This window comes from Scomber japonicus, chromosome 17, assembly GCF_027409825.1.
Source record: "Scomber japonicus isolate fScoJap1 chromosome 17, fScoJap1.pri, whole genome shotgun sequence".
Classification (NCBI taxonomy): Eukaryota; Metazoa; Chordata; class Actinopteri; order Scombriformes; family Scombridae; genus Scomber; species Scomber japonicus.
Window position 1 is genome coordinate 23,822,599 of NC_070594.1, and position 27,426 is coordinate 23,850,024.

At 39.3% G+C, this 27,426-nt stretch overlaps 1 protein-coding gene across 2 annotated transcripts in view; it reads left to right on the forward strand.

The window, feature by feature from the left end:
• The window catches only part of map3k5 (mitogen-activated protein kinase kinase kinase 5), a 72,443-nt gene that overhangs the window by 41,284 nt on the left and 3,733 nt on the right, over positions 1-27,426 (forward strand). For both annotated transcript variants that reach the window (XM_053336788.1, XM_053336789.1), the window contains exons 8-27: positions 1,438-1,550; positions 2,832-2,991; positions 3,937-4,090; positions 4,226-4,333; positions 5,103-5,155; positions 6,903-6,998; positions 9,428-9,509; positions 10,930-11,063; positions 14,120-14,247; positions 14,743-14,879; positions 16,429-16,534; positions 18,280-18,437; positions 21,179-21,356; positions 22,043-22,060; positions 22,633-22,810; positions 23,630-23,798; positions 23,922-24,107; positions 25,031-25,136; positions 26,308-26,551; positions 26,672-26,784. In XM_053336788.1, the coding sequence (XP_053192763.1) occupies positions 1,438-1,550; positions 2,832-2,991; positions 3,937-4,090; positions 4,226-4,333; positions 5,103-5,155; positions 6,903-6,998; positions 9,428-9,509; positions 10,930-11,063; positions 14,120-14,247; positions 14,743-14,879; positions 16,429-16,534; positions 18,280-18,437; positions 21,179-21,356; positions 22,043-22,060; positions 22,633-22,810; positions 23,630-23,798; positions 23,922-24,107; positions 25,031-25,136; positions 26,308-26,551; positions 26,672-26,784 (2,621 nt within the window). The remainder of the gene's footprint in view (positions 1-1,437; positions 1,551-2,831; positions 2,992-3,936; positions 4,091-4,225; positions 4,334-5,102; positions 5,156-6,902; positions 6,999-9,427; positions 9,510-10,929; positions 11,064-14,119; positions 14,248-14,742; positions 14,880-16,428; positions 16,535-18,279; positions 18,438-21,178; positions 21,357-22,042; positions 22,061-22,632; positions 22,811-23,629; positions 23,799-23,921; positions 24,108-25,030; positions 25,137-26,307; positions 26,552-26,671; positions 26,785-27,426) is intronic.

The following is a 27,426-nucleotide window of genomic DNA, read 5'->3' on the forward strand; positions in this document are numbered from 1 at the left end:
CCCCTCTGTTGTAATTATTCTTTGTAAATCTTTTTATTGGTCTTTTAAAATAACAATTCAAAAGAAAAACTTAATAGTACAAAGAGAGAGGAAGATGCAGGGATGACACAGTACAACAGAAAAAAAAGGAGGGAGTCACAGTTATACATGAGTCTGTGACAAATATGAGTTGGCAAGATGAGCGATATAAAAAAATGATTTAAAAGCAGCATCAGGCTGTAATTGTAGTATTTATGTTGGTTTTATGTAATTTGAAATGACATTTGCACCGTTTCTCTTTTACCAAAAGTAAGACTGAATGCTCCTGAAAATGTCAAATGGTGTAACCACAAAAGAATGATAAATATTAAATTTTTCTTCCACCTACAGTGTATTTAAGTGCACTTAAAATAATTACTTTGGAGTGTTACTACATTTAAATTTAAAGTTTTGTCAATATTGAGCAGTTTAATCCTAAAAACAGCCATTTCTTCTAAGTGTGTTTTGATAAATTACGTAAAATGTGTTACAAAATATAGTGTCACATTTATTTTCCCATATATAATCACATCTTTATTAAAAAAACACTGGTTACACCAACTGGACACTGGGTCACATCACATCATTGCTCCACATACAGTGTTTCACTGATTCTGCATTTATTGCAGTCTGGCCTTTTTTCTGTTTTAGGAAACTGCTCACAGGATAATTTCATCAATCATTGTCTCAGCATGTTTCTAAGAAAATGACTTACTAGACAGCAAGCCTGAGTTCAGTCCAGATCTAAACTTTGAGAGAGCTGCTGAGAAACCTGCAGGAGCTCCGTGGTGCTAATGAGTCAGCATGGAGTGAGAAGCATGTGTGAGGCTTCTAGCACCTTGTGGAGTCCAGGTCTTGAAAAATTAAGCAATTCAGGCAATTCTGAAGGCAGACTGAGGAAGTTTTAACTCTCCTCCAACTCCGTATGACTATCATGTGAGCATGTAAAGCCTACCAGTAGCTGGCGGAAGTCGACTAAATGACAGAGCAATAATAATAATAACACGAGACTGTTGATCGCTGTCCTCTGGAAATTGCTTTTTAAGCTCTCACCCATGTTGATTGAATATGCTTCTTCAATAATCAAGCTCCATCTGGCTGTTATTTTCAGTTCCATGTCTAAACTTGGCAAGAGGCTCCTAATAATATTCACACTCCTTCCCTCAGCAGAACAGATTACTCATTAAATAAATAAAATTTCTTGTTTTGTGAGGGTGCTCACGGTTGCAGTTTGCCGTTCCGTGGCCCCAACTCAATATGGCTGTAATTGTTTTTTTTTCCCTAACTCGTCGTGTCTCAGGAAGCCGGGGGAGACCCATGAATCCATCGGTTTTCTCGAAGATGCTGGGGGATTTGGAGTGGCAGTGACGCATTTCTTGCATGAAAAGTGTTTATTAGTCTTTTTTTTTCTCCTCTCAGGTTTAAAAAGGGGTTTGAGTCAGAGCCAACACTACACTCCGGTATCAACTACGCTGTTCTCCTCCTGGCAGCCGGACACCAGTTTGACACGTCTTTTGAGCTTCGCAAAGTTGGTGAGTTGGTGGGCGCTAGACATTTGTGCGCCTTTAAAGTAGGCCCTGACCCTGATCATTTTTACCTCAATATTGCCACACTTTGCATTAGCAGCTAAGAGACTATTCATATCACATTGGCTACATTATTATGTTATTATATTATCATTATATCAGTGGTATGAAATGATCTCTAAATTACAATAATATCGTTTATCGCAACAATATATCGTCCAACAAAACTAGCGATCGTGACAGGCCTGTGACTTTGACCTGAATATGCTGCTTCTCATTTGAGTCTGTGGTGCCTGCTGACTAACCAGTGACTCAGCTCCGTCCTTCGTGATCAGTCATATCCATCTAGGTCACAAATTGGACCACTTTACAGAAAGAAAGCTTGTATTTAATGACTTGCAACCCATCAACAATGAAAGAGTGTAATTGCAGAAGAGTCACTTGTACACCATTTCGGTTCACCCTCACCTTTTATCATTAAAGCTGGCAGCTTCCAAACAGTACCACACAGCAGACAGACATGGTTAGCTGCTAGGTGGTGAACACAGTGGCGCACTGAGCTAAAGAGACAGATGTTTGTTTTGCTGGGGACTAAAAACAGTCAATATTGGTCTTACTTTATATCAGGTTACAGGAAACGTAGCTACAAATGAATGCTATTGTTGCTGCATGTGTGCAGGATGTGTAAATAGGCAAATGTTCACTATATTAACTTCATACTGATATTATGTCAGTGTTTACAATTTGATGTGGTGCCTCAAAAGTGACCAAAAAAATGCAGGTTTAATAAAGAATAAATCTGTTTATTTCCTCCTTTTTTATAACCAAGCATGCAGTTAAGCTTTTTGTTCCCAATCGTCTGCTTTTGCCCTGAAATCCGAGGCTTTCAGGAGCTTAGGAATGTGGGAAACAGAGCAGGCAGTTCTGGGAATCAGATTGCATTTCCCTAAATTAGCCCCACCTTCTGTCCCTCTAGACCCTTCTCACCACCATGCTTATCCCCACGACTCCTACCTGCCTCTCAAAAAGGGCAGGTGGTGCCTGCAGGAGAATGTGTAGCAGCAGAGGCCAAGATCATTATCACCTTGCATGTCTTAAAGAATATAGCTGTAAATAATTAAGGTTGTGGTATATATCGGTGTAGACTCAAAGAATGCTCTGAGGTGTTTTTGCAATGTCGTCTGCATGAAATCCTTCTGGCAATAACCCAAAGAGAATCATGACAAGACAAAAATGGTCCTCCTGTTATGTGAAATACCTCACCGTCAGTCTCGTTGTTTGTTCCAGGGGTGAAGCTGAGCAGCCTGCTGGGTAAAAAAGGCAGCCTGGACAAGCTGCAGAGCTACTGGGATGTGGGCTTCTTCCTGGGCGCCAGCATCTTGGCCTGCGACAACACCAGGGTCATCCAGGCCTCGGAGAAACTCTTCAAACTCAAAGCCCCCATCTGGTGAGAACACGGATAAACTGTTCTCGGATTATCATGCCGAAAAAAATATCAACAACCCACATTTAGACCACATCCATCTCCTACTGCGCCTGCGTCAGCGAGCTCTGAAGTGTGCTCTGCTTTCCCTTGAAACCACAGTGGCCATCTGTGGCCATTGTGCAAGCATTTGGTGTATTTCGCTTGGAGAACAGAAAATATCACAAGCAGCTCCTTTTTGCTCATTTGAACAGCATCCCTCTCTTTACACAGATTGAACGGATTTACCAGTGTTTAAAAATGGGTTACAATGGAAAGTGAAATAAAAAATGCTTTTCCTCAACAGGAGACACAACTAGAAACTTGCTGAATGTTGCAAGATTTCTACCATATTTTTGCCTCAAACCATTCCTAACTAAACCAAAACTTTCACCTATGTATTTGTGATGGGTTGTCGGACCAGTTTAAACGTAACAAAAATGACCTTCTAATCCGCACCATTCTCACATAATCATTTCATGGTGGAAGGACAAAGTCTTAATTGCCTGCGAGACATAGTTTCAGAGTTTATATTCATTCCACACAATTTTATGAGCCTGCCTCAGATGTGCAGCATGTGGAGGCATACAGTAAACTATCTGCAGCTCGTATTTGCAGTGCATGAGACCATGCTGTTCTTTATTTGTGTTAGTCCTGTGAAAACTTTTTAAGTTTCCATTAATGCCACAAAGACAAATGTTAACTCGGCATGGAAACACCATTTTAGGGTCTTACTTGTTTTTTCTCATCTTTCATGATCTATGCTCACGTGTTTAAAACAATATAATACACAACTGCACAGGTCATTATCTGCCTTTTTTAACAGCAATGTTGCCTGTTGCCAGCCATTTAGTGAAATAAAGATTTGGGTTCTGCACAATGGATAAATGGTTGTTTTTTTAATATCTTTGTGTGTCTGTTTGAATTCAGGTATCTGCGCTCGCTGGTGGAGACCATCCTGATCTACCAGCACTTCAAGAAGCCAGGCATGGAGCAACCAGCACCCAAACAGGAGCTGGTGGACTTCTGGATGGACTTTCTGGTGGAGGCAACGAAAAAGGACGTCTCCTCAGTGCGATTCCCTGTAAGTTAACCTAAGTTAACAGGCTCAACACAAAATGTGGGTATTGCAGGACAAACATCATGCATGCTCAGCAAACTAAAGACTTTCTAAACCGAAGTTGAACAAATGATATTAATTAACACATCTCCTTCCCAGGTGCTGATATTGGAGCCCACTAAAGTGTACCAGCCTTCATATTTGTCCATAAACAAAGACGTGGATGACAATACAGTGTCTATCTGGCACGTCGCCTCTGATGACAAGGTGGGTGTCTGATGCAGTTAGAGAACATAATATATAATATACACATTAATAACCTGTATGTGTTCCAAGTACAGAAAGTGATTGGATTAATGCTTCAATCTCACACTTTCACAAACTGTACATAAAGTGAATGCTGTAAGATAGAAATAGAAATAAATAAAAATGGTGGATGTTGGGAGACCATTAATGACAATGAATAATTTTACCACAGAATTTTACCAACAAAAATGCCTGTTTTTCGATTGGCTGGTAGGTTTCTTTTAAAATCATGTACTGATGCACCTCACATATAGTTTTAGAGGTTCTGAATCAGCACTTAGCTTTTAACGGCTGCATGTTACCATAGCAACAATACTGATGCTTTATATTCGGTAAATGGTTAAACCCAACATACTCACTGCGATTGCTAAAAGAAGAAGTAGTAAAATTGTTGATGTGATCTTTAGTTAGATCCTTTCATGAATTCTGTGCCTCTGCATTATTGATTATTTCTCATGCTGTTGTACATTATTGCTTACCTCCACAGCATATAAAGAGCAGTGGTTTGCTGGCCAGAGACTGATACAAGTGAACCTGCTACAGTATATCAGCTCCTAGTTCTTTCATTTCCTGTAGCTAATAAAATTAAAAACCACTAATGACTTTTTATTACTGTAAAGTCAATAAGCATATTTTAGATAATGTTTTAATGCTGCTATCAGTCAACATGTTTTATCCCACAGGGGACACATTGATGTAATGATGCTATTTGTTGTGATCTGTCCTGCAGAACAAGGGGATCCATGAGTGGAACTTCAGTGCCACGTCTGTACGAGGTGTCAGGTCAGTGGCAGCTGTCTTTATTTGACGCCTTCATATTACAACTGAGTGATGTGACAGTGACCTCACACCTCCAGAGGGTGATTGGTTTAAATTTATCAGATAGTGGACTGGAAAAGAAAAGGAAAAAACTCTCTGAAACTTACAGTTAACAAATGTGCTCAATCATTTCTGCCATCAAGACAGAAAGAAGATGAAATTAGATATTCCTGTGGATAGTGAAAATAGAACGAGCATCAATTAAAAAGAAGAAAGAACAAAAAATACAGCACAAAAGCAATCTATAAGTATCAATGATTAAGATTATAAGATTTATTGATTTATTGATTTAGTATTAGTATCCATAACAAGTGCAAAAGCTGATCACACATAACTCTGAATGTATTTTAACAGATGATGCTCAACTTTTCAGCCACTTTCAGGATGCATTTGCATTTCCTAATATTTTGCCCTCTTTATATATGTTAATGGGTTGGACAAAATATTAGGAACACCTCAATATAATGCACTTTAGTTCAACATCACCATCCACTATACCCTCTATAATAAACATAAAGGAGAATTATCACTTTACTGACAATGTCAACAAAAACTGAAACTTTAAAAGCTTCATAAAAGTATCATTTGTAGCAGAGCTGTTGTATTGGATTGCATTAGATTGCTCAGGTGTTCCTAATACAGTACTTGGCAAGTGTATGAATTGCATGCAAGTGTGCAATTTAATGAGCATTGTAACAGCAGCAGACCATCCTGAGACACAAAATCGTAACTCAAACTATCTAAAAGTATATTTGAAAATAAGTTAAAAGCAAAAACAGTGGGCAAGAATGTGATTTTCAGATTTCAGAATCTGTTCTACAAGATAATGAAAATATGCCAAAAATAATAAATACAATATGTAACACATGGAAAACAAAAAGAGATGCGTGGATGTACTGCTATATGTAAAGGATGTATTGCATTGTGTGTGCAGGTGTATCCAGGCATGCACAAACCCACTGCAAAAAGCATTTAATTCAATGCATAGGCTACAATGCACAGATGTAAGTAACATCACAGCACAGGCAGATATTTGACATGAATGTTACAACCATTCCAAATCTCTTAGCTCCTAACTGTGCCAGAGTGCTCCATTAATACCACAGACAGCTTTTATGATGTCTTGCTCTGAGCCTCTTCTGCCACGGCCCTCAGAGGAATTCAGTGTCAGCTCAGAGAAGTGGAGGGCTGCGCTCACATGTTGCTAGGGAACGACTCATTCTGTGTGCCCACTCAGCCTGCAGACAGACAGCGGGACACAATAGCAGCGCTGCGAGCAACAATGCGACCACACATACAGGCGCTCGTTTGTCTGGCTCAGCCGAGAATCCGGCCTTGGCACACCGGTCAAGAACTGGACGAGCAAACCGGCACATTAAAGTTAACATTCAGTCATTGAGTGGAAGCTTCATGTCTTTTGACGGTTTTCAAAATGAACTTTTTTCTTTACAAATTCCAAGTTTTCTGTTATTCTGAACATTGCTACTGCAGCTCGTACTACACAATGTATATATTGCATTTGTCAGATCTGATGGGGTTTATGTTTTGATGGAGTGGTGAGGCACATGTAGTGACAAGCAGTGTTTCTGTCAAACCAGAGATGTGATGGTTGATGTTATGAGTCCAGTGAAAGGATTCATTCATTCTGTGCGTCACATTTGCTCTCATGGGATTGTTGCTGTGCGTCTAACAGTGGCCCGTCTCTCCTCAGCATCTCCAAGTTTGACGAGCGCAGTGCCTTCCTCTACGTCCTTCACAATGCAGAGGACTTCCAGATCTACTTCTGTACAGAGATGCACTGTAAAAGGTCTGTTCTCCATCTCTCACTGTTGGTTTGACATCATTAAGCTTGTTAAGTGCTTTCTCAACAGTTAGTTGACTAATAATCACCATAAATCTTCTCTTACTGTCATACAAATTACTTAATGACTTTTTCCTCCATTACTCTGAAATTAATGTTATTGGGTTTTATGAGCCAGTCATCTAAAATGAATTTAAAATCAGAGTGAAATTGTCACCATTATGATATTATTGCAGGTTGTCATAAACCAAAGTATTAAAGATGCCTCGATGAAAATTAGAATACCAATTACCAATAAGAAATAGCCGACTTCACAACATTGATTTTTTTTTTTTTTTTAGATTGAAATTGATTGCAATTATTTGTCAATTAATCACCAACTATTTTCATATTTGAATATTTGTGGAGTCATTTTCGTCTCTTCAGTCCTATGACAGTAAACTGAATATCTCTAAATGACTAACGATTAATGATCAGTTGAAAGAACAATCAACAGTTTATCTATAATAAAAATGATCGTTAGTTGCAGCCCCAGTTTTCTTCCTTGAAACCTGCCCTTCTTTGAACACAATCATTACTGTGACCACAAAGCCTTTAATTCAGCTCACAAAGACTTTAAACTGTTTTCTGTCTGTAGTTGCACCCCTCCCTACTGCAGGCGCTCGTGTTAGCTCAGTACTCAGGTGGGAAATTTCACACCTCTCAGTCACCACAAACACACCTTGCTTAATTTCGACACCACCGTGTTCCTCGCTGGCTGCTCAATGAAGCACTGAGTGTTCAGACTTGTGAGTCTCACACCGGAGGCTCCCAAGCACTTATTATCTGGAGTGTGAGAGTCAGTGAGTCATGCCTGCTGTTGTCATGATGCTGCTCGTCTTATCATACAGAGAGGAAGGAGTAACGGTGGGATGGCAGGGAGTGGTGAGAATAAAAGAAGGGAAGAAGAAATAGACACAAAAAAAGGGATGGGGCGAGAAAGAGGAAGAGAACCAGTCTGATATGGCTGGTGCATATGCGTGATTGGCACATGTGCATTGTGGAGCACCTGCAGGCGTGCCGTGTGTGACAGCATGATGGGGCGATGTGCTAATTCACAGCTTGTGTGCGGAGAGAGCGGTAAAGGTCATTATATGTTTGTTTATGTGTGGGAGGTGTGCATGTGAACATACTGTAACCCCTTCTGGCTAAGATCACCAGCCAAATACTGTCACGCAGTCACAATATGTACTAAGTAAATTGTATTTGTATAGTGCATATCTAGACACTAGTGCTTTACAAGGCATAGAGCATACACAAAAGAAAGAAATCATAATAGATCATTTAAAAAGTACAAAACTAAAACAGACAATACACAATATAAAATGTAAAATGCTGACTCGGACTCTGTGCATACTGCTGACCCAAACGTCTCTCTAACCAGGTATGTCTCTAGCTGCTTTTTAAAAAGAATCCACAGAATCAGCAGACTGTAAGTGTATGAGCAGAGCAGTTCATAGTTGAGGTGCTACATGGTCAAATCCTCTGCTTTAAATGGCTCTAAGTGATTCACTCTGGCTAATACTTGAGCCATGAGTATTTTACAGAGAGATTTTACACACAGCCAGGTATTTATACTGTAATCCTAAGGGCTCTATATCATTTCCATTAAAATATCATAGTAATCTGTTTGGAAGTTTTAGCCCCTCAACTACAATCCATCAATAATTAACATATTTGCTGACCATGTATAACTGCAGGCTGTACAGTTTTAGATGTTTTGGTGTGTTTCTCCTGCTGTTCCACACATTTCATTTTTATGGACTGTCAATTAATTAGCAGACTCTTGAAACTTGGTGATGTTGTGTAAATGGTAAACAATACGTCTGGGTTAATAATTGTCGTCAGTGGTACCTGATTTGCACAGTAAACACTACTATGAAGTTCATTTGGCTAAAAAATAATTACAACACTCAAGTTTCAGAAGTGTGCTAATAGAACCTTTGCACAATAGACAAAGTGCATCCAAATTTGTTAAATATGGTTTCATAAAATAGTTAGCTGTGATATGAAACATAATGTAGTAATGTATTTTTTTAGACTTTACTGTAAAATATTTTACAGTTTTAACTGTGGTACTTTTTTGGTTCTCTTCTAGCAACCTGATTTTTAAGTCAAGATAAAACTGTGAGTTTCCGTGCTGTAATTTTAGGGTGTTTCCTCCGATGTTGTCTGAACAGGGTAGGACTTATAGCCCTGTCATAAAGTTGTGGAATTATATTAAGCTCATGAGTCCGGTGTTGTTCATCCAGTATGGATCTGAACACACAGACAAACACACTTAGAGCTGATTGTTTTGATTCCAAATGTCTCTCTTCTAAGCGCTCTGATGCAGCTGTGTGGATTCGCTGTATGAGCCGTGTATTTTGGACTGACCGAGCTTCTCTTCTCTTCAGATTCTGTGATCTGGTCAACAGCATAACAGAGGAGGCCTGGAAAGGTCCAGAGGAGGGAGACTGTGACACTGAAGCCTTAGAGGTGAGTCGGCTGGACTTACATATTGAAGAGTTGTACATATTCTTTGTTAAAGTTTAGTCACAAGTTCAACCTGCAGCAGAACCAGTGGTGCATTTAACCAACAATAACCACAACAACAACCTAGACATCTTCCCCTTCTTTTATGTCTATATATTTTATTTAATAAAGCCTTTTAGGATGCACTAAAAGCCACATATACATGTATAAGTAGATTCCCTTCAGGTACAGGGGACTGTTTTTAAATCATTTAACATAGAAAAAAAGACATTATTTGCATCTATTAACACCTTCTCAACAGGATTTCCCTCTAGCTAAGATTTGGCTCAATACATGCGTGCAAAGAAACTATTTACTATTTATTTGTCTCTGCACTTTGTATTGTTACATCCTGTTTTTGAAATGTCACAGGAAATATGATGCGATTTAGAGGTTTCCATCAAAAGGAGTTGAAGTGCTGACAGAAAGAAAAAAAAAACATATTTTAAGAGGCAACTGTCAGCTAACTATTTTTCATGCTTCCATAGAACGACTAAAGGAGAACTGCAATAAGGTTCATAATGCTATATGTAATATGTCGTAGCATTTTATTCACATTTCTGCAGAATGTCTCACAGGAACTGTTCTTTGATCCGTTTTTCCATCTTTTCTTTCTAATCCAGTTCATCACAATTTGCATTACAATAACTTGGATTGAAACTCAGCTACAAACACACAGAAATAGACAGTAACCCGCTGAGATAGGACCTGGATCTTTTGTTGTGTACTTTGTAATGGTTCCACAGTACAGTACAGACACCTGCTGCTGCATTCACCTGTCTCTCCAGCAGAGCTGCAGGAAAAGAAAAGCTAATTGCCCCCGTAATCCTGCCGCACCCTCTCTGACTCAGCAGCATGGCACAGATCAAATGTCTAACAGGTTCTCTCTTAGAGCTGCTTTAATAAGCCTGTTTTGAGTTTGTCTCCAGTCCTCAAATATCCTCTTTACAACATAATCTGTCCTAAAACCTCAGACTGCTTCCTGTAAACACTAACTGTTTCAGACAGAAAAGTTAATTAATTAGGTCTCTCCCTTCAAGAGGAATCAATGTGACAGGTTTAAGGTAATCTGACAACAAACAATGGACCATCCACTGAAGTTAATTAACAAGAGGAATGAGAATAATGATTGTCTGGCAGGAAAAAAAGTTCTGATTTGTTAGGCTTGTCTAACACAAATATGCAAGATAAGTAGATGGAAAGTCCTAAAAGACGAGTGCCATATGTTTGAAGGTGTAAGCTAAGAAACAAAAATGTCATGCTTCCTTTTATGTAGACACTATACCTAATTGAAAATGTGCAAAATATCCCAACAAACACTGGATCATTCACAATCATACCTTTTTATAAGTGACCCTGTATTTTACTGTTTTTGTCTCCACAGTACGACTATGAGTACGACGAGCATGGAGAGAGGGTGGTTCTGGGAAAAGGCACATTCGGGGTGGTGTACGCGGGCCGAGACCTCAGCAACCAGGTCCGCCTGGCCATCAAAGAGATACCTGAGAGAGACAGCAGGTGAGACGAGGACACAGCTTTTCTCTCTGGAGGTTTCACACTGTTGTTACCACTGTTGTGACAATTTTGCCGTAAAATCTGGTGTGGATATTCTGATAGATTTTAATACATTTAATGACATTGTGAACCTTTGTTTTCCACCATCTGCAAGTTCGAATTTCCCCTCAATCAACACAGTGGGCCTGTTCCAAACCACCACTATGCACTCACAGATTATGATACTGGCTCTTGTCCCAGTCTAAATACTGAATTCAGCTTTGTTTCTGCCCTTCATGCACACTTTCTGCAGACTTTCCTAAAGAAACAAAAACCCACAAGACATATTGTTATGGTGTTAAATGGCAATGGAAAATGAAAAAAGGGAACATTGAAGACCAAAAATGGCATCTCCTTTTAATTATAAACATATATGTTGTTAACCAGCACTATGTACAGTGTACTTGTTTGTCTTAGAGCCAAATATGTAGAAAACTGTTATAAACGTATAAACAAACAGTCAAGTTTATTTAAACAGTATTAAAGGATTAGCTGGTGATTTTCTATAATTTTCTTGTTGTCAACAAATCTAGTGCAGCGACAAACCAACAATGAACTCTGGTATATCTTACTCCTCTGTGCCGTAGACCTCTTTTGTTTCCCAGAAACAATATAAAAACACATCAGTGAGCCACACTGTTCCACTGGGGGACATGTTCCTTTACCACAATGAGTTTAGGCGCGGTAGTTTGTTTAGAAAGCCCTGTTTTCAGTCAATTGTTAATTTCTCAAAGAACTTCTGTACAAAGTCAAGAGGTTGTGATATGTAGCACAACAAGCTAACGAAACTCTTTGACCAAAACCGAGTTCCCATACTGTACATGCTCAATGGCATTTGCCTTCCACAGAACTACTCTTCAGAGACTGGAAATGTACTTTCTGTTATTAGTCCTCTGAAGCCATTTCTAAACATACTACTGTGACACAATGAGTTTGGTCACAGTAGTTTGGTCAGAGAGCTCCGTTAGCTTGTTGTGCTACATATCACAACCTCTTGACTTTTTACAGAAGTTCTTTCTTTAAATTAACAATGCACTGAAAACATGACGTTCTGGACAAACTACCTGGCTTAAACTTTTTGTGGTAAAGAAACATGTCATACAGTGCTACAGTGGGGCTCACTGATGTGTTTTTAATAGTTTTCAGACAACAATGAAGGTCTATGACACAAAGGAATATAAGATATCAAGCTTTAGATACACACAATACTTGTAAGTAGGATGTGTTTTATTGTAGGTGTGGCTCTTCACATGAGATTTGTTGACAATAAGACAAAGGTGGAAAATTAGCAGCCATATCCTTTAAATATCAGCTGTCCAAGTAACATACACCCTCAAACACTTACAATGACGTCAGTGGTGACATTAGATTGATGACGTCTGTGAGGGATGAGTGCTTCGACCTTCAGGATTGGAACTTGGCTACTGATCCCTGAAAAACTTTCTTGAACACTATTGATCAGATTTCACGAAACTGTCTGTGAATGAATCCTAATGCTATGTGACTCGCTGTCTTTTCCTCTTCTGCCTCCATCATACCCAAATGTCGTATTCGCACGGGAAATATTTCCTAATGTAATTTGGCATAACACACATTCTCTCATTCATGCTCAGAAGTAGATCAACCACTCTCAGGACAGATCTGACACTGTTATGATTAAATTACAGCCTGAATGTTAGCTGTTGTCTTAGCTTGTTAATGCCTCCTCCTGTTCAGCGCTGTTGTTGATCATCATTAAGAAAAATGCGGCTTTGCTGTCCGACTGAGAGCGTGAAACACACAGATCAGCAGTATCCCCGGTGCTTTCTGGGCTTTCAGTGGGCTGGCATCCACTCGAGTGACTGCTTAGCGGAAAGCTGTGAAGGCAGACTCCCCTCCCACCCTTACCCCCCTCACCCCCTCCCTCTCCTCCGTCTCTTATTCCCACCAGTCTCTGCAATAGTTCCACTTACTCATCTCAAACTGCAAAGACTCTCACAGACGAGATGATTCCACTGGCGTACTTTGTTCCACTAATCACATCAGCAAGTCAGCAGAGTGCTCGGGCCGCAGAGAGCTCTGAGAATTTCGGTAAATAATTCAGAAGTGGATTGAAATCTCAAGACAGACAGAGAGAGAGAGAGAGACAGAGACAGAGAGAGAGAGAGAGTGATTCATTCAGGGAGCTGAATTGCTGCCAGGCACGCTTTCACTGTACAAAGGTTTCTGTTGTTCTGGTCAGATATCAAGATTCAGTTTCATTGTTTTGGTGGTTTTTGTCTTTTGTTTTTAGGGTTTTGCTCTTCAGGTTTTTGTCACACAGTCTGATATGGCCAGTTTACATCCATGTCACCATGAAAAAAGGCAGTTACAGTTCCTTCAGTCATTTGTCATTTTGATAATTTATTTAGTTCGTTTTTTGATATAATTTAATTTTCTACTGATGTCTACTGAATATTGTTAGGTTTTGGACAGTCGATCACACAATATAAGACTATTACAATGTTACCTTGGACTTGGGGACTTTTGCTGATGTTGTGTAAACCAACCAATTAGGCGATAAATCAAGAATATAATGGGTAGATGGACTGATAACAATAATCATTAGTTGCAGCCATAATGTAGATTTTAGTTTGAATGTTAGTGCAGTTTTAATTTAATATTCTATGATTGATAATATTCAGTTGATTTTTGTAGGTTGAACATTCTGCAAGTGTTTCTTCCAAATGTTAAATCAAGAATCTAAATCTACAATTAGTTTTGCACATGTTCAAATAAGATTGGGATCTCTTATCTTTTACAAATGAATCATTTTAACAAACTTAACGGGATACTGTAAATCCAATCCTCCAAAAACTGACAAAGGGGAAGAACTGTGTAGAGATGATAAAGTTCTTCAGTGATTCACATCTGTCACTGTTGTGTGACCCTAACCCCAAACCTAACCCTAACTCTAACCCTAACCCATTGTCACCTCTTCCCACCTGCTACAGACTGTAACAACGTTTTTCATGCATTGTGTTTGTTTGTATCTATCGCAGGTATTCTCAGCCCCTACACGAGGAGATCGCTCTCCACAAACACCTGAAGCACAAGAACATCGTCCAATACCTTGGCTCCATCAGCGAGAACGGCTTCATCAAGATCTTCATGGAGCAGGTGCCTGGAGGTGAGATATATTTCATCACTTGAGCCCATCAAGTACTTCTTATGAGTTATTTTTTGTGTGGTTATATATATATATACATATATATATATATATATATATATATATATATATATATATATATACATATATCAATTTAAAACCATGCTATAGCGCAGTTTTGAAAGGTTTTAGTAAAGATTTTGTGTAGTAAAATGAACACATCTGAATTCTGGATACTGTGACATACTGTAAATGCTGATGTGTCATACAGATTTTACAAGAATAATAATTATAATAAAAGTTAGCCTACAAAAGTTGTATGCCAGCTGAACAGTCTTGGCTCTTTATAGTTCCCACACAGGCCATAAAATCACTCCAGACATATATGAATTCATGCAGCAGAAAGTGAGGTAGAAGAAAAGTGTGTACTGACTCTGAATTGCTCTCAGAACTGTGCTGCTAATCTCAGGTCAAACTGAGTGTATTGATTGTTGTACTTTGTCCCATTGTATCCAGGGAGTCTGTCTGCACTGCTGAGGTCCAAGTGGGGACCCCTGAAAAACAACGAGCCAACCATCGGCTTCTACACACGGCAGATCCTGGAGGGACTCAAATACCTACACGACAATCAGATAGCACACCGAGACATCAAGGTCACTAAACATTATTGCACACTTAATATTCTCTTTATCATCTTCTTGTCATCATTAGCTTTTTAGAGCCTAATTTTCAAAATATAGATTAATAATCCTTGATTACCACAATACAATGGTGATTCAGCTATGGAAAAAAATCTCTGTTCCTCAGAAGATAATACATTTAACATTGGAGGAAATGAGTAGTGCACATGAACAGTGAGAGCTACTATGAGGGGAAAAGAGAAGTAAGAGTGCACTGCATACAGAAACTCAAGCTACATTAAGAGGAAATCCAGGAGAAAAAGATGACCACAAGTGACCCCACTATGTGACTGACAGCTGACGGTGAATCTAAAGAGGAAAAGATTGCACTTCCACTGTGACAGCTATTAGAGGTTTATGAGGGAGTTGTATTTATAGCACATTTGCCAATATGAACAGTGACAGAGGTTTACCTCGCTGTAATCATTCATCCTGTTCATACTGACTATTAAAAGATCTCCTTCAAATGTTCTTTCAATGGAAGTGATGGAGGCCAAAATCCACAGTGTGTCCACATAGTCATTTTAGGCTTATGTGAACTTATTTGAGGCTTCAGTAGTCTGAGTTAGTCATATCAAAGTGGATATCTGACACATTTACAGTCTTTTTGGCATCGAATCCCTCTTTGTGTTTCCCTGTAGCTCCACCATAGCTTCAAATGAATTTTTAAATACACTTTTGCACAGCAGGAAGACTGTGGATGTTGTCCTCCATCTCTTACATTATAAGTGCATTATGAAGGGATTTTCTAAAGGTCAGTATGAACAGGAGAAATAATTACAGAGAGAAAAACATGCTCCAGTGGTCATTTGAGCTCCTGACTCTTGTTTTTAGCCAAACTTGAAAAATTGTGAACTTGATGCGTACAAGCAACAGGAAATATGTGCAGAAGATTAAATAGAATACAAGGAAGTGCAACAATGAACGAGAAACATGCTCTCAAAAATACCGAAGAGGTTGCAGGCATAAAAACGACAAATATAGTCGTGCACAGAATCACGAGTCTGCAACATTTTTCAGATTCTTTGGAAACAAGAGGAAGTTTCAGGCTGAAATTATTGAATGTTTGAGTGGAATCTGCTTCCTTGTGACTCTGCGTGCACAGTAAATTTGATTTGGTTCGTCCCAGCTGCTCCCAACTTTTCAGCGTTTTCTTTACAGCTGTTTGGCTACAACGGTAATCCAAACATCCCCTTTTTTCTTGAATAAAAGGCCCTCGCTGTTATCTCAGCTGGGACAGTGATAAGACTCCTATCACAGAGCGTCATTACGGTCAGCAGCCGTGTGTCCACAGCAAACCTCTACGCCTTCCACCTGATTTAACAACGCCGTCATATAAGCATCATTAGCGGCACAGAAATGTTAAAAACCCTGTTTCGGCGTGGAGGCCGCCCTCCTCCCACGCTGTGTGTCGTAACCTGCTGTTTATCACATCACTTTATCTCAGCGCCATCATGGCCTTGGAATTTTAGCGTGGGGAATGAGTGTAGCTTTTTCTCACGGATGCCTTTTCAATCCACAGGGTGACAACGTTCTCATCAACACCTACAGCGGCGTCCTAAAGATATCAGATTTCGGCACGTCCAAGAGGTTGGCCGGGATCAACCCCTGCACTGAGACTTTCACAGGTACACATTCAACCAATTGAGTCCCACCTCCCGTGTTTGCGCAAACCCCCTCAAAGAATGTCTGAGATGTGTGTTAAGATCCTGAAAACCCACAAAACATGCTTTTTTTAAAAAAAAAATGAAAGAACAAGAAGCTGGACAAGTGAGGTCACGATTTCAGAGGGGTCATTCAAGTCTCAGCTCTATATCACTGAGAACAGCTGACTGTTGCTATTCAGAGACACTGGGTCTGGCAGAGGTCTGTGGTCACATCAGGGAGATTCGTGCCCGTGTGATGTCCTCAACCACAGCTCAGTTTGACCTCTTGGATTAGACGATCTGGCAGCCAATTGGAGCAGACAGGGACTTACCCTCAATGGCGGAGGCCCTTTCAGGAAACCGGGCTGCTCCTTTTTATAGCCCAGGTCTGCTATAAATGTGTCGCCGCCCGTATTTAGCTCAATTCACAAGCTTCTAAAAGCAGCAAATATGCAGCAGGCTATTATTAGAACAAAAGAGTTCTTTCAATGAAGTGAGGATCTGAAAATGTTACTTTAGGGCAGAGCTGTGATTAGCTGATGGCACGCTGTTGCTCACACATGGCCATAAGCCCCATCAAAGCTTTTGTAACCTGATTGGTTGTTTGCAAAAACGCATGTCATCACCTCAGGACAGAGGTAACCAATGATTAGGCTTAATGCGAGTTAGTTTGGGTATTTAGATGAGGTTCTCTCTCATGTTGCTGCTGCTTCTTTTACTTTTACAAACTGTAGAGCTGCAACAAGTCAATTAATCAGCTGTTTTGATAATTGATTCATCATCTTGAGTAATTCTTTAAAGAAAACAATTGATACTAGCTTCTCAAATGTGAATATTTACAGATTTCTTTAGTCTTCTATGATAGTAATCTGAATATTTTTGGGTTGTGGACTGTGGATCAGGACAAAATAAGACATTTCAGTACATCACCTTGAGCTTTAGGAAGCAGTAAACAACATGTTTTACCATTTTCTGGCATTTTATAAACCATATGACTAATAAATTAATCAACAATATATATATCAACATTATTTGTGACTTTAAAAACATATTAAAGTGCAGTTAAGTCCCAAAGCCTTGTCCCAAATAAGAGAGATGATCTATAATGCGTATTTCATCTATAGGATTATACATGGATTAGTTAAAGCAACAGTCGGCCTAAACTGCCTTTATGTTGCCCGAAGCAGAGGGAAGGTGTGACACATGTAGACAGCATGTAATAAAGATAAGTTGGAGTTTGCTTTCCCTGCCCATTCCAGGCACAGTCAATAAGTTACTCATTTATGAATTGATTCATTCATTTACTTATTTAATTGGCCTTCTTATTTGATCAGTAGAGGATAAATCTGTTTTTCAACAAGTGTCATCAAGATTAGGATGAAATTATATCAAAATCATATAAAACTGAAAACCTATAATCTAATCTAAAACCATAAAACAATAACAAAAACAATAAAGTGACATATCCAGATTGTAGTATATATCTGATAACACTGCCAGTATCTGAAGCAAATATTTAGACTCCCTGAAAGTGAAGATTTGCCACCTTCTGCATGTACTATAAATTATAACCAGTTAAAATATTTGACCTGTTTGTTAACTTTGTGATCTTGACACTGAAGTGACTTCTACACTAGCTGTTATCTGAATATCTAGCTCTCTGCCTACATACAGTTATCTACATGGGTTTGATTCTATTGTTGTGTTGTGGGTTTTTTTCTTTTTAGGCACACTACAGTACATGGCTCCTGAGATTATAGACAAAGGTCCACGGGGCTACGGCAAGCCAGCTGACATCTGGTCTCTGGGCTGCACCATCATAGAGATGGCGACTGGGAAACCACCTTTCTATGAACTGGGAGAACCACAGGCTGCCATGTTCAAGGTGAGAAATCCCATCATCCCACTGGGTTGTGTGTGTGTGTGTGTGTGTGTGTGTGTGTGTGTGTGTGTGTGTGTGTGTGTGTGTGTGTGTTTTTATAAGGCATCTTCCATTTGCAGCTCAGCCATTTAAACAGTGGTTGTGGTGAGTTCATTTGTTTGAGAGCTGATATACAAGATATTGTTATAAAGTACAATATACATATCACACTTTTCTACATTATGTTAAAGAGCTTACCAACATTCCTGTGTGCATGTGCTCTAAAGGCCAGAAGATTTAGTTTATCTTGTTTTGCAGAGAAGCAATAATCAAGTGCACTGAAACTGAATTAAATTGTAACTTCTTCTTCCAAGAGGTTGAGGGCAAACTAAATGCTTCTCCTTTTTAGATTTCTAAGAAACATTTGTACAGTTACTTACCAAGCAAGCTTTATCAGCTGTGACATACAGTCAGGAAGTACTTACTGACAATCATACATCAGATAAACAGTTGGGCTTTCCAAGGCCAAAAATACTATATGCTATTAAATGCTCTCTTAAACAGGATACAAATATGATAAACAGGAAGTTATGCCAAATGTTTTCCTGTTTTATACTTCTTTTATTTTTATAATACAATATGTTAGTCTTTCCACTATAGACCCCTAAAATGGTCAGATCTAACTGTATATAACTAATAAAAAAAGCCAATATTAGAATTAAAATATACAGTATATATAACATCCAATTACTAAATGACCTTGCTGAGTAGTTGGAGGAATCTAAACTCAAAGTATGGAACTTCGGTCACATGATAACAGACAGTTGCACACATATCAAAAGACATTAAGTGCAGGTTAAATACGACTCTAATCAACTTACTTACACCTACAACACATAAGACAAGACAGAAACGCTGACTCGTGACACTCTTATCTTGTTATCATGACCTAAACCAACATCTCCTCAATCTATTTCAGATCTCTTTGTTTCATGATTATAGATATTATTTGTTCACAGTTGCTTCTCCATCAGGTCTCCATGATGATAGCACCAGACATAATTATTCATAAAGGTTTAGCTTTTATCAGCCCTCAAACTGACCCACTGTTGGACTGACAATGAAAAATATGCTAATAGATGTTAACAATAGTAGCAATTTTACTATATTTTGAACTTCTTCCACCTGCCTTAACCTTTCAAATTAAACATCTTAAGTTCATTTATTGTCTTATGCTGAATATATAAGTTTTTACTTTCATTTTTAAATTCATTAGAAATTTCCATCAAATGAAATAATTAGCGAGTCTGGCCTCTGTCCTTATCACTTCCCCTTTAATATAAGCAGCTGGTACGCACCTGCACTGTGTTACCATCGTAGTTTATTTTAGTTTATTTGATAGAACAAAGGAAGTGAAAAAAAAGCATACATATCAGGGATGCAGTAGAGGTAAGACACGCCAAAAGGGCTTATAGTGAAACTCCCCTCTGTGATACAAATACAAACACTACAGATATTTATGTCCTTAACATAAGGAAACACTGCGAGCTGTAACGTGATCATCCGCAGTAGACACTCCAAATATTGTCTGAGCACGTCCATTTGTTTGAACACAAACAAGCGTGTGTAGTTCATGAGTGGAACCCCTCATGCTTTTATTTCCAGTTTCTATGTGCATACGTCTTTGTATGAAATCTCACTTGACTGTGTGTACTTGCTTTGGATGTGAGCATAAAGTGTTGCACACCTATGAAATACAGCTCTTAGCCATGTGTAGCCCATTAAACACAGAAAAGTTCTTTAAGGGTTGTCTGGAAAGCATTATAACACTCCTGTCAAAGTGCTGAATCATGGAATTTTTTCCATACAATGTCATTTAATGAAGGGGCTTTTGAACAGGCAGGTTTACTGTATATTACTGTGCTGAACTTTCAAGTAAACAACACACACAAACAAACAGAAACTGGGATGATCTCTCACGCAGGTAATCACATGGTTTTCATCTTTAAAGGCCATCTCGTGTTATGTCTGCAATCATGTGTATTAACTCCTCCAGAATAGTATAACAGTCTTTAGATACTCTTCACTCATCCCTGAGGAATGTCTCCAGGGAGGGGCATCTCACTGCTAATCTTAAGTCAACATTCCTCAACAGCAACGGCAGGAATTTCTAGAGTTCTTATTGTCATGAAAGTCTTGAGGTTGAACTTTGATCATTATTGCTCTCAACTGCTGCCCGAAGCTACGGCCGAGCCTGATACACGTGTGTCACACAGCCAAACTTCACTGTGTAAACACTCACTTTACACTTAAAGGGCAGGGAAAGAGAAAGGTTTGTGATTTTTCAGGTCTGTCTTAAAACAGCAGTCAAGAGCTTAAATTAACATTGTTTTTCTTGCTATAATAATTCCTCCTGTTCATTCTGACCATTAGAAGACCCCTTTATAATGGACCTAAGTAAGTGATGGGGGCACAAAATCCACAGTTCTTCTGTGCTGTAATGTATTTTAAAGTCCAACTGAAGCTAATATGAAACTTCAGCCATCCAAATAAGTCAAATCAAGTCTTTTTAGTGCCAAAGTGCCTCTCTTTGTTACTATACTTCCACCACAGCTCAACAGGGAAACACAAAGAGGAAATTTAATGTTAAAAAGGCTGTAAAAGTGTCAGATATCCACTTGCTATGACTAACACAGATTGCTGAAGCCCCATCAGCTCCTTCTTCTGTTTTTGTCGGAACTAAATCTATGTCTTTATTTCTTCAGGTGGGCATGTTTAAAATCCACCCAGAGATCCCAGAGTCCATGTCGCCAGAAGCCAAGGCTTTCATCCTGCGCTGCTTCGAGCCAGACCCGGACCACCGAGCCACGGCCTTTGACCTGCTCACAGACGAGTTCCTCACCGTCACCAGCCGCAAGAGGAAGACTAAGGGTAGCTTCACAGGTGAGTTCAGCTCAGTGTGGTTCAGCAGGTTGGTGTTAATAGTTGAGGAGACTTTTTTCGTCATTGGCTATACGATGGAACTAAGTCCAATTTAAACTGATCTAGAAACAGTGTAACAATCAGGAACAAACATCAGGAAGTAAGTTAAAAGGACAGTTTGACATTCTGGGAAATGTATTTTATTTATGAGTTAGACGAGAAGATCGATACCACTCACATGACCGAGGGCGGTATCAGTCTTCTCATCTAACTCTCTGCAAGAAAACAAATGTTCAGCATATTTCCCCAAATGTCAAACTCGCATGCCGCCTTCATCAGTGAGTCACAATGAAACTGAGGTGAATGAAACAAGAGTTAGATAGCTGATAATATCACTTAAATCCTAAAAATATCTCTATGTATTACGGCTGTGTTGTAGCTGCGTTTTTCTCCTTCTACAAGCACACCTTTAATATCCACTGTCTCTGATTTCAGAGTACTCTCAGTTTTTGTGTGCTGAGTGTTTCCAACCAACTGCACCGATGTTATCTCAAGTGCTGGCACCATGTCAAAAGATTAGGGAAAAAAGGCTTAAAAGCTTGGCTTGTGTCTCACTGCCTACTTGGAAATGTTATTCTATCTGTCTTACATAGAAATCATGTTCTGTTAACTACTAACACATATTTTTATGTTTTTCCGCCCCCTAGCTCTGTCTCCAGGGACAGGTGAGTTACTTTGCTTTCTTTTACAACATATTTACCACTAGGGGGGACTTTTTTCATAAACTTGATGTCAGTTCCATGAAACATCTGCCTGTTTTGCTGAAGAGTATCTAGGTTACAGGGTTTTGGTATTGTTTTTCTTCTCTTTCTACCAACGGCCACCTGTCTCCCACGACTCTGCCCTTTCCAAGAACTCAAAATAGACATTGGCACAACATGACTTCCATTCAACCACTAGGATGTCTTTATAAGCCCTGTTTCATAATTTATACATAGTGGCTGTAATTTGCTGCCAGATACATCAGATAGTTCTCTCTTTATTTTCTCCAGCATCAGTTTAAGGATGTGAAATCAGTGTTTGAGGTTTCCTTTTTATCTGTTCTGAAAAGGAAACACACCCTCTGTTATTTGTAGACACTCTTGTAAGATATTGTAATAACGAAAAAAGCAGATCCTCATTATTTTCAAGAAAAGGAAGGAATGTTAAGTAACACAGAAGATTATTCATGTCTGAATTATACAAAAATCTCCTTTTTTAAAAGTTTCCTTTCTCTTCTGTTCATCGTGTCTGTCAGAGTACCTTCGCAGTATCTCCCTGCCGGTGCCGGTGGTGGTGGAGGACACAAGCAGCAGTAGTGAGTATGGCTCTGTCTCCCCTGACAACGACCTCAACACCAACCCCTTCATCTTCAAGCCCAGCGTCAAGTGCTACAGCGAGAGGGATGTCAAGGGGCCCAGGTCCCTCTTCCTCAGGTTAGACACTTTGATTTGTTGTTGCTGTGGATGGCATCATAGCAGTTGTTTTATTAAATAAGTCATTCTGCCTTAGATTGAGATGATACAGCTATGTTGGTTAGCTGATGGTTGTAGTAGTATTGATAAATGCTTAGCTGTGGTAGCTGAATTGATTCTAATGCAAATAATGTCTCTAGACGATGCTCGACAATGGTATAAATGCTGATTGAGAGGCAACATTTCAGAGGAAACACTGGATACATGTCATTTTATGTAATATTCTGGTATAAAATTGCTCAAGTTAAACATTTGAATTACTGTTTTTGGACACAACAATGAAATTAATGCAGTTTTTGCATAATGCTGTCAAAAACAAGTATTTTTTAGTAGAAAGGGAGGAGAAGATTTAAGATTTAACTTTATTTTTTAAATTTCAAGCAAATTAGTTATACTATATATACACACACACACACACATACACACAGTCTGTAACTATATTTATTTCTGTTTATGTCTGTAGAATAGGCATGCAAATAATGAGAGCAGCACTAAATTGGATAGGTGAAAGTCATTGCACTGCCCTCTACAGGCTGAAAGTTTTAAAGCACGTTGCTCTTCACATATCAGTGATGCCAAAGCCAAGATAACACATTTTTACAGCTGTTGCAAGCACTTAAAATGAAACATTCATATGTATTTTTAACTTTATATTAATTTCCTTCTTAAAAATGGTGTTGTCAAATTCGTATGTATTTGAATAATGAAAAAGCTTAGAGCCAGCTAACTTGAATTCAATCTGTTTGTGAATCTACATCTTTGATTTGATCTCATTTTCAGCATTCCAGTGGAAAACTTCGAGGACCACAGCGCTCCTCCGTCTCCCGATGAGAAGGATTCTGGCTTCTTCATGTTGCGGAAGGACAGCGAGAGGCGAGCCACCCTGCACCACATCCTGACCGAGGACAGGGACAAGGTGGTGACCAACCTGATGGAGGCCCTCACACAGGTTGGTTATGATTGGACGGATGCAATCACACAAATAAACATAATATACACTTCTGCACTTTCAAATGTGAAACCGCCATACCGACCTCAGCGTCTCCTCTTCCCCTCATCCTCCACGTTCCAGGGTTCGGAGGAAATGAAGCTGAAGCGTCAGCATATCTCTACTCTGGTGGTGAGTTTGGCCGACTTTGTTCGCATGGCCGACAGGAAGATCATCTCCAACACGCTGTCCCAACTCAAGCTGGAGCTGGACTTCGACAGCACCGCCATCAGTCAGCTGCAGGTCCTTCTGTTTGGCTTCCAAGATGCTGTAAGTATCAAACACAAAGAAATACAACTAAAACGATGCATTATAACAAATCTACAGATACATTTAACTCACAATTAATGGCATTAAGGTTATGAATTATTGATCAAACCATTAGAAACATGACAACCCAAGCCCACAAACAATCCAAATTGTTACATCGAGGTTTATCTGTTGCTGAAATTGTCCTCACCGGCTGCTCATTTTCTACTCTACTGCGCCTGCAACATGTGATTTCCTGTCTATTATCCCCCTATTTGTAGGCAGAGGTGCTCCTTGCCTCTGAATAAACCAGGAGCCTCTGAACACTTCACCATAATTGTTGTCATTTTACACAAGCTGCAGACAGCAGCAGATTGCCATGTTGCTGCTCCTCCAGTGCAAACATCAGACAGATAACTGTGAAACACTAGCCTTTAAGCGGGTTGATAAAAGGGAGTATCTGTCAAGCGTAATTCGCCTGGGGAAAAATGCCCCTCAGAAATGCAGTTATATAGATGTAATGACACCAGAGCAAGTGGTTGTTTTCATATTTGTAAAGGGAGTTGCGTAACCGTGCAGGGAGATGAAGCTCTGATGCCTCCTGTTGGTCGTCAGGGCAACTTTATAGTAGAAGAGGGAAAAACACATGCACGATAATTGAGACTGAAATATCTTAAAATCTTAAAGTTATATCAATATGATGCTTTTCATCCAAAGGGAAATCTCTCTCTAATTGCAGCTGTGATTAAATAACAATAAAATATAATATAATTCAGAGTAGAAGGGGAGTTTAAACAAGTGTAACTCAAGTTTTAAGAGTAAAATGTTAAATGTTGTGTAAATCCAACATAGATGAAAAAATATGCTAAAAGTTTGACATGTATGCAGCATGAAAAATACAGTAAATGCATGCTTCAGACAATCAAAAATCTTCATATCTCCAGGTAAACAAAGTGCTGCGAAACCACAACATCAAGCCTCACTGGATGTTCGCCCTGGACAACATCATCCGCAAAGCTGTGCAGACCGCTATCACAATCCTGGTGCCAGGTAATATCATCAGTTTCTCCAGCAGGGCACCTCCTAAATACGTTATCATAGGTCCCTCAGGGCATCACTGACTGACTGATAAATACAGGTGCAGGGAGTCAGAGTTTGACCTGGAAGATGGGGTCATCACAGGTGTTTTTTGAGTCTGGGAAATGTTAACCAAGATGCTGAAATTATACATCATTTCATATTCATATTAAGAATAACTAATGGTAGGATATGAGCATTACTGTAGCTCAAAAGGGGAAAGGGAGAACTACATGAAGCTTCACAGCTTAACTGATGTGCAGCTGAGAGTCAGTTTGTTTTCACAGAAGCCTCCATGAATATTCAAGAAGTTTGATCACTTGATCACTTGAAATTAAACCATCGCTGTTCATCTCATTCACCATCAAATGACTGTGAGATTTCAGCCAAAAATCAGCTTGCTCATTTCATTTATTGCAGCTTCCTTGTATTTTAATTAAAGCTAATAAAGGCCTGTCAATAAAGACTAACAGCAAAGCTTTTTGTTCATAATAGCATTTTTCTCATCTTTATCAGTAAAGAAGCTTTCATATGCAAAAAGAACTTCCTTATAATTTTATGATGTCTGAAGCAACTCATATTGCCTGAGGTTTAAACAATATGGTATTTTGAAGACCAGCACTAATTAAAGGTGCAGTGTGTAGAATTTAGCAGCATCTAGCAGAACAAACTTGACAGAAATTGAATATAAGTATGTTTTAATTAGTGTATAATCACCAGAAAATAAGAATCATTGTGTTGTCATTAACTTAGAATGACCTGTTTTTATATTTACGTAAAGAGCGGGTCCACTTCCACTGAGGACACCATGTTTCTACAGTATCCCACAATGGACAAACCAAACATTGGCTCTAGAGAGGGCCTTACGCTTTTTTTGGGGGGGCCACCGTAGGGTTTCCTTCACGCTTGGAAGCGGGGGTGTAGTCAAATGTGCACTAAATCCTACACACTGCACCTTTAATTGATTTGATGATTAAGTCTATAAAATTAAATGCCTGAAATAGAAAATGTCACATGTTTATTTTTCAACATCCTTCCCTGCACTTTTCTTGGTCGCAGTTATTAAAAATCCAAATTTAAGGCAATTTAATCAAAAATGTTTATGTTGAATGTCACTGAGTTGATGACTTGTGTCTGTTCTCAGAGCTGAGGCCTCACTTCAGCCTGGCCTCAGAAAGCGACGCAGCTGACCAGGAGGACGTCGACGATGACGGCGAGCCCGAGAGAAACTCCACCCACCAGAGCGGTGCGCCTCCCGTCGCCACTCACGACGACACGGTGGCCACGTCGGGGGTCAGCACCCTCAGCTCCACAGTGTCACACGAGTCCCACAATGCACAGCGCTCTATAAGCATGGAGCTGGGCAGGATGAAGCTGGAGACCACTAGGTAGTCATGAACATCCACTGTGATTACATCAAGCACTAATCCGGAAAAGAGCTTTTATGTATTATTAGTCACTATTCATGATTCAGTTATAAATACATCCTCCTACTTGTTTGACTCCAGGCTACTGGAACAGCTGCTGGAGAAGGAGAGAGAGTACCAGGCCATCCTCCAACAAGTGCTGGAGGAGAGAGACCAGGAGATCAGACTACTGAGGCTGCGATCTGAGCCCGCAGGTCCGTACATTCATCTAATTTACCTCATTTACTGCTGCTACTACTGCTGCTATTGCTACTACAACCACTACTGATACTCAGTACAATAATACTATGGTGTGTCTGTGTTTTCCATCCAGCTATGGCTCAATGAGTACACTCCACTTTCCATCCAAGGGGCGGTTATGTGATAAATACATCAAATTGCATGTTACACATCGTTATCAGTGCAGAGAAAAGATTGTGTCTGGCTCACTGAGTAATAAATTCAACTGTGACATGAAGCACGTGTGGTAAAGAGTGCATGAAAACAGCATTCATTCTAAAACCAAATCACTCATCTGATCTGAGATTACTTGCAAACACCATCATATGCATCCTAACTTGCTGATTGGATGATAGTGGCTTTTTCTAAATGATACACTCTTTTTTTGCCAGTTCAAAGGTTCATATTGGTGACACCAGCTGTGGCCCTTAGTATTGTAACCTGAAAGCCTGGATTAGTGGATTTAAAAGAATAATAAAAACCTGATAACCTTGTGGAAGACAGTTTTTAAATAAGCACTATTGGCAAGAGTAGAGCACATTTAGATTATGATTATGATTAAACTATGCATGCAGCAGGATATTTTAAAGTAATATAACAGTAATCATCACTGGAAA